The 15693-nt window shown below is 43.7% G+C and overlaps 1 protein-coding gene across 1 annotated transcript; it reads right to left on the reverse strand.

Moving 5' to 3' along the window:
• Positions 1-429: 429 nt before the first annotated feature.
• LOC141651897 (uncharacterized) lies at positions 430-1370 on the reverse strand. Its single transcript, XM_074459589.1, has 2 exons — positions 1156-1370; positions 430-1030 (listed from the first exon to the last, which is right to left on the reverse strand). The coding sequence occupies exons 1-2, from the start codon at positions 1368-1370 to the stop codon at positions 430-432; spliced, it is 816 nt and encodes a 271-aa protein (XP_074315690.1).
• Positions 1371-15693: the final 14323 nt, after the last annotated feature.

The raw sequence follows: 15693 nt of genomic DNA on the forward strand, positions 1-15693 counted from the left end.
CTTTGTTAGCTGGAATGGAGAAGAGAGCCTCATGTATCTCATCATCAGTAACTGCTCTGATCAGACAGTTTGCTTGCTCCTCACTAATAATCTTCTCTTGTCTTACAGTGGGAAAGTGCACATCCCCTACAGCTTTGCTAGACCCCAGAAGTTGTATGTAATAATCCTCAAAAGCCTCTTCAATACTATTGATTGTGGTGGGTGTGACCCCATGCCTATCCTGAATGCACATGATTCTATTCTGAAGTCTCTTAGCTCTCATTACACTATAGAAGTAGCTAGAATTCTCATCCCCATCACTCATTCATTGGGCCTTTGCTTTTTGACTAGGGAAGCTTCTCCTTGCATTATCCAATTCCCTAAAAGAAGAGGCAGCCAATTTCTCATTAGCCTGTAAAGTTTCATGGTAGGATCAGCATGTAGCTTCTTTTAAGCCTCGTGCATATGAATGAGGGCCACCTTGGCAGATGTTTCAATATTAGCAAAGCTTGACTCATTCAGAGCTTTTAATGGAAACTTAAGAGCTTTTAATTTTTTGACAATCTGAAACATGGTATATCCTTCAATCTGATCATCCCATATACTCTTGACAGTGGGAAAGAAAGCTGCATCTTGTTCCCACATATTAAAGAACTTAAAACTGCCTTTCTTTCTTTCAGTTACAGGCCATAAGGTGATAGTACATGGGCAGTGGTCATATAGCCCTTCAGGGTGAAAAGTAGTGCTGACATCAGGAAATTGAGGCAACCACTCATTGTTAATCAGAACCCTGTCTATCCTACTAAACACCATATCCCCAACTTCATGTTTGTTGTTCCAGGTGAAAAATGCTCCCTGTGCAGGAGTATCCATCAAACCACAAGTAGCAACACATTCCTGGAATCCCCTCAACTCTGCATTGGTAGTTTCAGATCCAATTCTCTCATTCATTGCCAATACATTATTAAAATCACCCATGACCACCCAAGGACCATTCACCACAGCATGCATATGAATAAAAGAGTCCCATAGAGGAATTCTCTCAGCAATCCTATTGAAACCATACAGTATAGAGGCCCACTATTGAACTCCAGTAGGCAAAAAGGTGACCCTAGTGTTAATCACCTGAGCATCACAATTGATAACCTCAACCTTGTAGTTCATTGGATCCCATACCAGCCAAATTTTACCCCCTCATGAGCATCAATATTGGTAACAATAGACCAGTTCTTCCCTAATCTATTGTGCACTTTATTAATGGAATTCCTCCTTAATCTAGTTTCTAAAATACCAAAAAATCCTGCATTATTCAGGTGCATAAATCTTCTAACATCAGACTGCTTATTCCCACTATTAAACCCCCTAACATTCCAAAAGCCAATGCTACCCATTCTCAATTAAAGTGAGGTCACACTCTTTGCCAGGTTCAAAAACCTCTTTAATCTAAAAAGAATGTTCAACCACCTCAAGGAAAGTCCTCCTAGCACTCCCAACTCATATCCCCCCTTGTCTAGTCATCTGAGTAATGATCCTAGCAGGGGAGAAAGCAGTTTGATAATTATAAGGCATTGAAGTGACAAAAACTCCTATCCCATCACCCTGACCTGCAACCCTAGACATCACCACAGACTGCTCTGGTATAGGAGCAGCCACAGGAGGTGGATGAGAGCTCACAGGTTTGGTAACAGGTTGTACAGGTTTATTAGGCATCCAGACTTTCCTACCCTGTACTGGCCCTTTCTGTGCTTTATCTTTCTTCCTGCAATCCCGTGCTAAATGCTTACATTCAGTGCAAATGGTAAGATTCCACTCATAGTGAACAATTTGTCTATGGTGGTTACCCAGTTCATCCTGAAATTCCACAACATCAGGCAATTCCTCCCCAACTGTTACTTCAACCATTACACGCGCATATCCCAAAAAAGTTTTCAACTGTGTATTGCTATCACATCTAATCGGGGCACCTATTAAGTTTGCAATCTTCTTAAGAGCATTTCCCTCAAAATTTTAAGGATAACCCATAAAACCGAATCCAAATGGGAACTACATCCACAATCTCCCTTACAAGTTTAACCGACGGTGTCCATTCTTTAACAGCTACAGGTTTGTTATCAAAGAAGATAGGCCCCGCCTGTAAAACCCTAAGTTTCATCTCTTCAGTTTTGAATCTTACCATGAATATCCCATTTGAATGAAACGCGATTTTATCTAACTCGGTAAATCCCCAAATTCGTTTCACAAAACCTTCTATTACCTTCCAGGGTGGATTAGCCCCCAAAACGTAACAGTAAACAGCCGTAGACCAATATTCTAACTCATCCCTTACATCAGAATCAGTGAGCTGAAGACCACTTACCCTTGATGAAGACGGTGAATCAGAACCTGGTGCTTTGTCTCCCCTCGATACTTCCTCCCATTCCTCATCAGACTCTTCCTCCAGTATGGACTCCATAACCTCATTCATATTGTAGGGACGAAGAATCGATGCCGGTTCCTAAGATTGACCAACATCATCCTCTAGTTCATGTTCAGTAGCAGAGATTACACGATACCGAGAACCAAAATTATTATTATTATGAGATGTGTTAATACTACTATTTGATTGATTATTTGTGTTTTTTGTATTATTAGTTGCTATTATTCTAAGTAATCTACTAGATTTAGGGAAATTTTTCCTTCGTCTAGCCATTGCTATTAAGAAAAGATGAACCCTAAATCACATTCTCTCTCTATCATTCTCTCTTTAGAAAAGTCGATTTATACTACTTAAACTGGGTTATTTTATAAAAAAAAATTTGAATGACGACAAATATCTCTATCAAAATGTCGCCTTTGCCGGGGATGGCGTTAGGTTATACTTAGTTAGTTAGAGTTTTAGGCTTAGTCTTAGTGTAGTTGTTTGTTTATTTGATTAGTGACTTGTTTTCTTGTAGAGTGTTTGTGCTATTGCTAATCCCTAGTGCCTAAAAAACACTAGGAGACACTACGCCAAATAAGTCCATCGATAACGGTCATATAATGCAATTACCGTTTTTAAATAGAAACACAGAATCGTTATTGCAACGACGGTTGTTAAATATATACCACGGTTGTACAAACACGCGACCGTTGTATAACATCAATAACGGATCTATAATACCGTTATCACAACTCAAGAACGGTTGTAAAACTGTTGTTAAATATGTTTATGGCAACGGGTATACTTTTGAGAAACCGTTATTAAATCTTAATAACGGTTTCAAATCCGTTGTCTTAGTTTACTATTGACAACGGTTTAGTGGTACCAAAACCATTGTTAAATATTATATATGATAACGGTTCATTTCGTTATCTTATTTAATTGAATGTCAAAATTTAACAACGGCTTTATTACATGCAAAACCGTTGTTATATTTATCTATTGACAACGGTATGCAACCGTTATCTATTTTTATTGATGAAACTTTGACAACGGTTCTGCTTAAATAAACCGTTGCACATAGAACCTTATTTCATGCACATATAATTTTATTTCATGCCCACTTAAAATTTATTTCATGCACATAGAACCTTATTTCATGCACGTATAAAATTAATGTCCTTAACCAACAGTAATTAGAATATATCGTAATTTAACCAACTGATGCAACTGAAGACAACCCTTTCCCTTATTGTCATTCGAACGGCACCAAGACGAAAAGACAACCATAAAGGGGAAGAGTGAACCCTTTTTAGGGGACGGGATTAAAACTAGGGGAATAGTGTCCTAAAATACGCGGACCGCCTAATCCAACCCTAAAATATGATGATGGCACTTAATTAATTGTTAATATTTTATCAGATCCATCAAGGTTCAGACTCACTCATTTGACATCCTTTGTGGAAACACACAACAGCTTTTGGGCAAGGATCCCATTTATGTTTTATGTGGTAAGTATGAATTGTTGTGGAATTCATCCGAACACTAATTGATTCCTGATTGCACATAGTAATCTTATGTTGCTTCCTTATTTCACTTGTAGCTGAGTAGCAATTAAGACGGAAAATATACTTGGGTGTTTCTACCAAGAGGTTATAGACTAGCACAATTAAGCATTGCTGACACCATTTATCTTTGATTTATCAATGGCAGGGATGTTTTTTCAGGCAATTCTTCAAATCTGTTGATAAATCTGACTATTTGACATTAAGACATGGCTTCATTACTGTGAGTTTCTATTGATACTGAAATTTCTAACTATATTTAAGCCACATAGCAACATTTATCGAAGAAACTATGAAATCAACTGCAAGGAATTGGACAACTCATACCGCTAGTCATTAGTAGACTCTGAAATGAAATGTAAGCTTGGAAATGAATCTCCAAGGGAATGAACTATAAATCATTGTAAAACTGATTTCCTAATCACCAATAAAAAACCGGTTTGCTTGTAAAACCGAGCATAAAACTCATCAGCAAAAATACAATTAAGTAACTGTAAACAAAAATGTATAAAACAGATAATCGAAAGAGTTCGTAATGTGATGAGAAGTTCTATACCAGAAGGGGTGAGTATTGCTAGGTGATTTCTGCTAGATTCACTTTTTTGCGGGGCTACCTGGAAATTTCATAAAGACAAATTCAGAAATAATCGAAACCTAATGACAAGCTCTATGATCGATAAGTTATATGATTAACGAAGTGAAATGAAGCATTTTCGTAGGTTGAAGATGAAAAGTAACAACGAGATGACAAATTAGCATTCGATTATTGCTTAACTGTACTGAAACTAAAATTCTACATAGGTTAAACAATAAGACTGCAAATCTAAGAATTTGCCACATAAGAACAATGAATTAGCTTAATTAGGAAAATTTATAGAAATTAGGTTTAATTGCAGGACAAAAATTGATGAATCTCAGGAAAAATTACATGAATGAACAAATTAGGGAAAGTATGGAGTATAATCGCCATTACCTGAATCCCAAAAAATGTGCAGTGGAGGAGCGAAAATGGTGATGATCGATGAACTCAACCCTGATTTGGGAAACAGTTTGAGAAGAGTCGAAACGGAGAGGGTGATCGGAGAGTGATATGATCGGAGAATGATTGGAGAGGACGGTCGAAGAGAGAGAGAGAGAGAGAGAGAGAGAGAGAGAGAGAGAGAGAGAGGAATTGTGAAAGTGAGTGAGTTTGGAATTTTCGGGAACTTATTATTACCAACAATCTCAGTCGTCAAATTTCAGTTAGATCTAAGGGCTATGAGTGGTTCTCATGGTTCTCATTATCTTAATGGTTCTCATAGGATCCCGAATATATATATATATATATATATATATATATATATATATATATATATATATATATATATATATATATATATATATATATATATATATATATATATATATATACAATGCATAAAAAACTCCATAAAAATGTCTAACAATGGCATAGGCACACGGAGCATCGGAGGCAATGTGAGACTAGAAGAACGCTTGGTATACACTTTCCTATCTCTTCTCCTTTACCTTTACCTTTACCTTTACCTTTCCTTTTCCTTTTGTACATATTGCATGGAGGAGGACGGGATTTGTTGATGAGGATGTTCCTTTTTAGAACTTGTTGGATATGTGTGTTGGTGTGCTGTTAGGTTTAGACATTGTTTGCATTAGAAGTAGTTGTTGCATGCTGTTTAGGTATTTTTACCCAAATCGATTAATTAGGGTCAATGTAGTCTATATTCGTTGGTTGGATGTATGTTCGTTCGTATGTCAATAAGTAAATAGGAAAATAAAGTGCGTAATGTAAATTGACACGTAAGATTTTGGTGACACGGAAAACCCAATGTGGGAACAACCGCGGGAGGGACGGTACCCTGCCAAGTATTGCACTATATGAATAGGAGGATGATTACAATAGTAACGTTTATGCTGATCTTGCTGACGCTAGGTGTCAGGCCGGCAAGATCTCAGGTGGGTATATATTTGAGAATAATATGTCGTGGCTTTGATGTGAATGCGTAAGTGCGGTTGTCTTGAGTATGTTGTTGAATGTCTTCTTGATTTGCTTCCTTCGCTATTTATAGGGTAAGAACCCTGGTTATACCCTACCTCGAATATGGAAAGGAAATATAATTTCCATAAAGACTTCTTTCCAAACCCGGACTCTCTTGCCAATTCTCTCTGATCTCCCTAACTTCTCCCTAACTTCTCCCTGACACTTCTTTCCTTAACACGGGCACCTTCTATGACGGGCTCTTGATCCTTCTTAAGCCCGTTTCCCCTTTTCCTGACCGCGGGCTCCCTTCCTCCTTACCATTCGATCCATAACCTTTATTTTGTTTAATGGGCCTTCATTCATTGTGCTATTTTTAACCCAAACAGTTTGCCCCAAATTTCTTGTGTAGTATGCTTTCAAGTATCAAACAAGGAATTTACGTAACCAAATGCTAAAAAACCCTACGCCGTCTTTTTACTTCTTCCCATGCAATCCATCATTTCCAGCCGCCCTACTCCTCTTTCTCCGCACCCAACTCCCTCTCTCCTCTTTATAACTCCAACATCCCTCTTCCACTCTCATTAATCATTTCAAATCATTTCAAAAACTCTTCTCTCTTAAACCCTCAATCTTCCTTCTCCATTATTCCTCGTCGGCTTCACTGTTCCCCTTCCCCGTCTCCATCATCAGGTAATCCATCTTCTCTTCTTCTTTTAATCTTCATTTTCCCTCTCCACCATGGGTAAAACTCGACAATCCTCGTCAACCCCCACACCCTCCAACCGTAATCTTGACCCCACTTTCCCTTCTCGGGGACTTTTTAAGCATTCACATGATTGTGACTCCGCCCTAACTCCGGCCGACATTCCTATGATCAAGAATCTGCTTGGTCTTGGTGACGGGGTGGATATCGCCATCCCTGAACCGGGACAGAAAGATGACGCCCTCCGTCCGGGGTGGGTCAGTTTCTACTTATACCCGTTTAAATATGGCCTCCGTTTTCCTTTCCCTAAACTCATCCAAGATTTCATTTTCACCAACAATTTCGCCATGGCACAAATTTTTGCTGCCATATGGAGAGTTCTTCTCTGTTCTCTGGCCGCTGGTCAGAGTACTGGTAAATCTGTCACTCTGGGCGATCTGGCCCACATGTACAGCATCAGATCCCTGGGCAGGGGTCAGTTCTCATTCCGGGGCCATGGAGATGCTCCCTTCAGACACGTGTCAAAATCCCCTGATGAAAAATGGTTTGAGGACTTCTTCTACGTGAGGAAGGACTCCGTCCAGCCTCCTGCTGATTATATTTTCGAGAAATGGGTTCTGACTTCGAGTAAGTAGCCTCCCTGTCGCCTGATTTATTTTATCTCGCTGCTTACTAGCTTACTTCATCGTCTTCGTGCAGGCCCCCGTGACCTTACCCGTATTGGCGCCAAGATCCCTGCCTGCAGCAAACTGTTCAGCATTTCTGAGTCTGAGAGAAAGTTCCCAGACCTACTTCCTAGTTTCTCGCCTGCTTCCTCCTCCAATCCTCCCCAATCAGCTCACAGTATGTCTTCTGGTAAGATTTCTGCAACCACTTTTATTTGCATGCCATTTCTGCTGATGTTTCAATCATGCTGTCGTCTGAGACTATGTATGCTTGCAGGTTCAAAAGTTGATCCATTGGAACTCATCCTCCAAAGTGCTAAAAGAAAGAGACCTTCCGCCAGTCCTGATGTGGCCTCTGCCTCCAAGAGGAGTGCTCCTGCTGCCTCTTTTCGGACTCCTCCTAGTTTCGTTCATTTGCACCAAAGCCCTTGAAGTTAGTCCGTTGTCTCGTCATCCGCCTACTCCTCCGCTAGTCCTCGCTCATCCATCCAGCGGAGGCATTACTGCTCATTTCCCGGAGGGCTTCGGGAATGTGGACAAGGTACCGTACTGGCCGGAGATTGACCAGTTGCTCTTTCCTCCTGTTAAGGAGACGTTTTCGGAATTCTCCCCAGAGGAGATGGCTGAGAACGATGTGCACAATTCCTTTATGGTAAATACTCTTCGTCTTCTACATGTTCGTCTTCTTTCATTCGGATTTTATCTTTCAACTTTCTTGCTGACTTCTGATTATTCCTGCCCCAGACTCTTCAGTCTGCACTCTACAACAGGAAGATGATCAACATAGTACAGACCACCAGCCGTGCTACCAGCGCCAAGAACCATGAGCTGAAGGAGATTGTTGCAGATCTGACACAGCAGCGGGTTGATCAGAAGGAGCGTGTGGTGGAGTTGAAGACTGAGCTTTCTGTCACTAAGAAGAAGTTGAAGGAGGGGGCTGATCAACTAGCTCGAACCCAGGCGGTGTGCAGCACTTTTCCTGACTCTCTGAAGCAATCTGAGGAGAAGATCAGTGAGCTGATCTCCCTGGCCACCAATGTTGTTGCCTATGCCACCTGGCGAGGAAAGATCAGCGGGATGCATGCTGCCCTCGAGGAGGCTCCCACCCAGCAGGCCGTAGAGGAAGAGGAGAAGCAGCTGGAGATGCTCTACCCCACCCAACCTGATCCGAGCGTCGCGATCGGGAAGTTGGTGAGGTGAATTCTCCTATTTGGCCGAGCGGCTTTGGGGGTGATCTTTGGAACGTCCCAGGACGCTGCCGGCGGAGCTCAGGGAGCTATGGCGGCTGAGGATGCTCAGGCTGATGCGGTACCTGAAATGAGAGGTCAGCAGGCAGAGGAGATGCCAGAGGTGGAGGTCATTAATGTGACCGATAATTAAGTTTTTATGTTTTGATGAACTTTTTTGGCAGTCTGGCCCAGAGGTGGCAGACTTTGTAAGTTTTAAACTTGTTCTGTGGTTGCTCCGCCAAGGTGGCGGTTAAACTTTGGGCCATAATTTGGCCATATTTTGAAATGTCCCTTGTCATAGTTTGGCAAGGTTTTAGCTTACATATCGTGTGTTTGTTGTTTATCTTCCCTGTTTTTAGGAAGTTTTTGCCGTGTCAGCCTTTTTGACTGATTTAGGCGAGTCCTGTCACCCTGTAAAGGCTAACGTTCTGACTCAGCTAGCTGCCGTGTCAGCCGTATGGCTGATTTAGGCGTATGCCGCAATGTAAGGAGGAGTGGCCGTGTCAACCTTGGAGGCTGATTTAGACCAGCCTGGTCAGCCTGAAAAGACTGATCCAGACCAAGCTAGCTGCCGTGTCAGCCGGATGGCTGATTTAGGCATATGCCGCAGTTTTGGACTACTTAACCTTGTTCATGACGCAAGGTGTGTTCATCTCGTTTTATGCCAGCAGGGGCGTCATTGAGGCAAGTTTATCGTCATTCTAGGACCAAATGGAGACGCTGCAGGATTCTGGTAGCGCAGATATACCTACGTTCCATGTTCGTTTTTGCATGCATGCTGGGGCCCTGATTAATTGCGATTAGTGCGAGCTACGTCCAGGGGGTGGTATCAGGGGTAGCTGGATAAGCGTATTCAGCTGTCAACCAGGCTCCCTTTCGTATGTTCCACAGTCCGCCTGGTGAGGGTGCTCCTTGTGGAGAAAATAGGTTGGGCATGTTGGAGTGTTGTGTGCCTTGTCATCCCGCGTTGGCAGTTGACAGTCCTGCTAGACATCCTTTCAAAGTACCATAGACACTAGGATTCAAAGTGATGTACTTAGAGAAGCCTAAAAATAAGAAAATCTATTAGAATGATGTGAAATACCTGTCGCCATCTCATGGGGTACCAGAGCAATTGTGGTCCCAGGACGCTGCCAGACCACACCATCCAATAGTAGTTTAAAGTCTTAAAAACAACTAAAGACACCAGAAATAAGAGTGAAATTGGCAGTATGCCTACTACCGGATTTTATTTTATCTTTTAAAAACGATTTGGCTTCTCATAGTACATTATTCTGAAAGCTAAAGTCTACTTATTATTAAAAGTAATATCTCTTCAGGTGAAGTATGTTTCATGGGCGTTGTATGATTTGACCGTCCATAGTCATCAGTCTGTATGCACCATAGCCAATAACTCCTTCTACCTGGTATGGTCCTTCCCATTTGTAGGCGAATTTGCCTGCTTTTCGGTTCTTGGTGTTCTGAAACACCTCTCGGAGAACCAGGTCTCCTACCTCCAGGAGCCTGCCTTTTACATTCTTGTTATAACTCCTGGCCACTGACTGTTTGTAGGCAGCCAGGCGGATTTTTGCGCTTGCTCGCAGCTCGTCAATTGTGTCCAGGCTTCTGGTCATCTCTGCATTGTTCAGTTCCCTCGTCATATTTTTATACCTGTGAGTGGGAACTAGAACTTCTGATGAGATGACTGCTTCCGCGCCAAACACCAGGCTGAAGGGTGTTTGACCTGTTGCTATCTTTGGTGTCATTCTGTCTGACCATAACACTAGTGGCCATTCATCTGCCCACTTTCCTCCTAACTCCTGTAACCTCCTTCTCAGATTGTCCATAATGATTTTATTGTTGGATTCAGCTTGCCCATTGGACTTTGGAGTCCTAGGTGCTGACTTCTTTAAGGTGATGTTCCACCTGGCGCAGTATCCTTCGGTATCGTTGGAGATGAATTGTGAGCCATTGTTACATATGATTTCTGATGGGATACTAAATCTGCAAATGATGTTTCGTTTTATGAACGAAATGACTTGTTTGTCTTTTACCTCCGTGAATGCTTCTGCCTCTATCCACTTGGAGAAGTAATCTGTCATTGCTAGCATCCAGGTTCTGTTTCCTGTGGCCCGTGGTAGGGGGCTTACTATGTCCATGCCTCATGCCATGAATGGACAGGGAGAGATGATAGGGTGCAGAGGCTCTGCTGGCTGGTGGATCATGGGCACTGAGCGCTGGCAGGCGTCACATTTTCGTGCGTACTCTGCTGCATCTGCCTTCATTGAAGGCCAATAATATCCCTGTCTGAGGGCTTTATTTGCCAGACTCCTGCCCCCTGCATGGTTTCCACATTCGCCACTATGGAGAGCATGTAACACAGTCTGTGCTTCTTCCTTGTCCAGGCACCGTAGGTAAGGGCCTGCTAGCGATTTCCTGAATAATATACCATCAATAAGTATGAATCTGGAGGCCTTTATTCTAAAAGCTCTTACTTCCTTCTTATCGTCTGGTAGCTTGTTACGGTGCAGCCAGTCTAGGTAAGGTGTGCGCCAGTCGTCTGCTGGATCGGCTACTTGGTCAGGCGCCTGCCTGTTTGGCCGGGAATTCTCACCTTCCTCTGTAACTGCTTGGATTTCCTTTTCGCTTTGTGGATCCTCCAGTTCACCCTTGTCTATTTCGTCTGCCTTCTGGATGGAAGGTTCCAGCATATGTGCTATTGGAATGCTGGATAGCTCTGTTGGTTTGAATGTTGCCCCCAGGGTTGCTAAGGCGTCTGCTTCCACGTTTTGATCTCTGGGGATCTGTTTAAGCTTGCAAGTTTCGAATTTCTGTTTTAATTCCTTTGCTACTTTTATGTATGCAATCATCTTCGAATCTCTGGCTATAAACTCATCATTCACGTGGTTGACTATTAACAGAGAGTCACTGGATATGAGCAGGTGTCTGACCCCTAACTCCAGAGCTAGCTTCATTCCCAATATCAAGGCCTCGTATTCTGTTTCATTGTTGGTTGCCTTGAATTCACATCTTACAGCTTGCGCTACCAGGTCTCCCTGTGGTGACCGCAGAATTAACCCTACACCTGCCCCTCTTTGGTTGGAGGCTCCGTCAATATGCATCTGCCAGACTTCTGTCTGCTTGTTTCCTTCTAAAGTGAGGATCTGATCCGCCGGATTCGGATGGCGATGATCGAAGTCCGACACGAAGTCGGCCGATGCTTGTGATTTGATTGCTGTTCTCGGGTCGTATTGGATGTCGTATCCACTGAGGTGTACAGACCATTTGGACATTCTTCCTGACAGTTCAGGCTTCCTCATGATAGCTTTTAGCGGGTAGTTTGTCACGACATGTATGATGTGTGACTCAAAATAGGGGCGCAGTTTGCGAGATGCTACTACCAATGCTAGTACTAACTTTTCAAGAGATGTGTACCTGGTCTCCGCCGGCAGCAGAGACTTGCTTACGTAGTATACTGGCTTCTGCTCCTTTTCTTGTTCTCTGACCAAGACAGCACTTACTGCCACTTCTGTGACAGCTAGGTATAGGAATAGTGGTTCTCCTGGCTCCGGCTTTAATAGCAGCGGCGGGCTGCTGAGATAATGCTTCAGCTCTCTAAAGGCTTGCTCGTGCTCAGAGGTCAATTCAAACTTCTGGCTTTTCCTTAGTACGTCGTAAAACAGCCTGCATTTATCTGAAGATCTTGAAATGAACTGTTGGTTTGCTATCTTCCCAGCTAGTCTTTGAACATCTTTAGGCTTTTCAGGTGACTCCAGCTGCAAGATGGCTTTGATCTGCTCGATGCTAGCCTCTATTCCTCTTTGGGTTACTATATAGCCTAAGAATTTGCCAGAAGATACTCCGAAGGTGCACTTAGATGGATTTAGTTTCATCTTGTATTCCCTGAGGGTGCTGAATGTTTCTGCCAGATGCCGCATATGATCCTTGGCCTTTTCTGATTTCACCACCATGTCATCAATATAAACCTCCATTGTTCTTCCTATTTGTTCATTGAACATTCGGTTAACCAGCCTTTGATATGTGGAGCTTGCGTTCTTTAGGCCGAACGGCATGACGTTGTAGCAATATATTCCTCTCTCGGACATAAATGTTATCTTCTCTTGATCTGCAGGATCCATCTTGATCTGATTGTATCCACTCCATGCGTCCAGGAATGTTAACATCTCGTGTCCAGCTGTTGCGTCCACCATTGCATCAATATGAGGCAGCGGGAATGGATCTTTAGGGCATGCTTTGTTGAGATCGGTGAAGTCCACACATACTCTCCACTTCCCATTCTTTTTAGGCACCACCACTACATTATACAACCAATCTGGATATTTTACTTCCCTTATTTTCTTTGCTGCCAGCAGGCTATCTACTTCCTGGTTGATCACCTTGTTTCTCTGCGCTGCAAATTTTCTTCTTCTTTGTTGAATGGGTTTACACTTTGGGTCCACGCTAAGCTTATGTGTTATGATGGATGGATCTATTCCTATCATATCATCGTGTGACCATGCAAAGCAATCCATGTTATCTTGCAAGATTTTGACTAGCTGCTGTTTTAAGCTTCCTGTACATCCTGCTCCAATGAGCACGGTTCTTTCTGGGTGCAGCCTGTCCAGGTTGATCTGATCCAGCTCTTCTGCTGGGGGTTCAATGTATTCGTCCTGGATAGGCCGCTCCTGTAATTGCTATGTGGGAGGGCTGGCAGTGCACTTGAGTGCCTTTTTATAGCAGCCTCTAGCTTCCTCCTGATCTCCTCTTATTGTTTCTACTCCCCATGGTGTGGAGAATTTTATGCACTGGTGGTATGTTGAGGGGACTGCTTTCATTTGGTGCAACCATGGTCTTCCTAGGATGACGTTGTAAGTAGAGGGGCCATCTATAACCAGGTACCTGACTTGCTTGTTGACTCCTCCCACATAGGTTGGGATGACTATTTCACCTAGCGAGCTGGCTGTTTCTCCGCTGAAGCCTACTAGTGGAATAGTCTTCTTCTGTAAATCCTTCTCGCTGAATCCCATGTTCTCTATGGTTTTCAGCATGATTAAGTTGACCGAGCTTCCTGTATCTACCAAGACCTTTCTGACTGTGCAATTAGCCATTGATAAGGTGATAATAAGTGCGTCATGATGTTCTCGTTCATCGTATGTATCTCCTTCATCAAAGCTTACTGCTGGCAGATCACTGTGAGAGATTCTGCAAGAATTAGCTGGCCTGTCTCCTTTGATCTCGGTGGCATGTCTCTTAGCTGTTGAGTATGTCGGCCGCTTAAGTCCGAGCCTTTGTTATCACGTTTATAATTTTAGTGCATGTGGGTGGGTGCCGGCAGCGGAACCTACCTTATCCTGCTGCTTGCCCCCACGTGGTAATAGGTGGCTCAGCTTTCCTTGTTCGTACAGGCGCTTGATCTCTCTTCTTAATGTGTAGCAATCCTCAGTGTTGTGTCCGATATCACGATGGAATTCACACTTCTTCTTGCTATCCTTTCTCCAAGCTTGCTCTCCTACTGGTGGGTTGGGCCACCTGACTCCATCTCCCATCTCTCTGAGTGCCTTCAAGATTCCTCCGATACCTGTAGTGAACCCATATTCTGCCAGGGTGGGGAGTAGCTGATTTTCCTCGATTCTGTTGACTCCCCTCCCATATGGTCTGTATCTCTCGTCCTTCTTGTTGGTGGTTTGCTTTCTTCCTGATTTCTCCACGGCTGAAGTACTAGAAATACTCGGTGTGCTCTGTAAGCTGGCTCTGGCTAGGATATCTTCCTCCAGTCTGATCGCGGCAGCTGCCTTTTCCTGCACTGCTTCGAAACTATGGCAGGGATGCATAGTCAGCTGCTTGTATAGGTCGGAGTCGTGGTGGAGGCCTCTTCTGAAGGCTTCTACTGCTGTTGAGACATCACACTCTCGTACTGCTACCTTCTCATTGTTAAATCTGGTATTGTATTCTCCAATGCTCTCTCCTGCCCCCTGGACGATTCTGTACAGGTCTCCTGCGTGCTTCTGTGGCTTTCTGCTGCTTGCGAACTGTTGAGTAAATGCGTTCACCAATTCAGCAAATGTAGATATCGACCTGTTGGGCAGGCTTAAAAACCATCGGAGTGCCGGTCCTGTTAGGGTGGACCCGAACCCTTTGCACATGCAAGCCTCCTTGACTTGCCCTATGGCTGTTACCGTTATCATTTTCTGTTTATACTGGCTGACATGATCAAAGGGATCTTTTGTGCCGTCGAAGAGAGGCATGTTTGGATTGGTGAATCCCTTTGGCATGGCTGTGATGGATATGGTGTCCACGAATGGTGAGTCGGCGTAACTGTCTAGAGCTGCTTTCTCGAGTGGGGGTGGTAGCCCTGGAACCCTGCTCAGCATCTCCTTTAGCTCCAAGTACTGCTGATTAGTTATATTGGCTGAATCTGGGGTTCGTCTGTCAGCTGTCTGCATATTTCCTCCTGATCCGGGCCCTGGAAGGTTCTGATAGGCTCCGGCAGCCAGGGGGGTTGTAGTAACGACTGTCTCCTGCTGCCAGTTTATTTGCTGGTTTGACTCGGATCTGCTACAGGTGTTTGATCGATTCTTTGGGGGGCTGGCGACGGGGGAGGCCACCTGTTTGTATCCCTATGCAGCTAGTCGGCTGCCAGCTATCTGGTGTGAGGTATCCTAACCCTCGTGGGGTTATTCTTCCATCTGACGGTATCGTAGCCAAATCCAATCTTGTAATTATTTCAGCTGGTATCTGCCTGCTGCCTGATGCTCCTTGTGTCAGATCTACCAAGGGAGATCTTCCTTCACCTGTCCTGTTCGCTGGAGTGTTGGACTGCTGCTTTAGGAGATCAATTTGTGCCCAGAGCTCTCTGTCTCTCCTTCTTACCTCAGCATCTGCTCTCCTTTGGTCTTCTCTCATGTTTTCCATAGCTTTCTGAAGATTTTCCACGCCGGCGAGCAGGATTTGCGTGGGACTGGGCGGCGGAGTGACGCCTGAGCTTGATGTTCCTTTGTCTGATCTGGTCTGAGTTGAGACAGCAGGGGTCTTAGGAGGTAAAGAAGCTTTTGCTGTCGGTATGACTCTTGAGGTATGTCCGGGAGCCTGCGTGGCCACTGTTGATGTTGGATTTTGAGTAGATGGTGGTGGTGGCGATGGATGCCTGCTCCCTGACACGGCTTCAGATGTTTGCTTATC

Source organism: Silene latifolia, chromosome 4 (genome assembly GCF_048544455.1).
Source record: "Silene latifolia isolate original U9 population chromosome 4, ASM4854445v1, whole genome shotgun sequence".
Classification (NCBI taxonomy): Eukaryota; Viridiplantae; Streptophyta; class Magnoliopsida; order Caryophyllales; family Caryophyllaceae; genus Silene; species Silene latifolia.

Bases quoted from the DNA above. Each gene is read 5' to 3' on its own strand.
- LOC141651897 (XM_074459589.1), bottom strand. From the start codon at position 1,370: ATGGGTAGCATTGGCTTTTGGAATGTTAGGGGGTTTAATAGTGGGAAT. The intron at 1,031-1,155 runs GTATGGGATCCA...TGGTTTCAATAG, and splicing joins GAGGGGGTAAAATTTGGCTG to GATTGCTGAGAGAATTCCTC.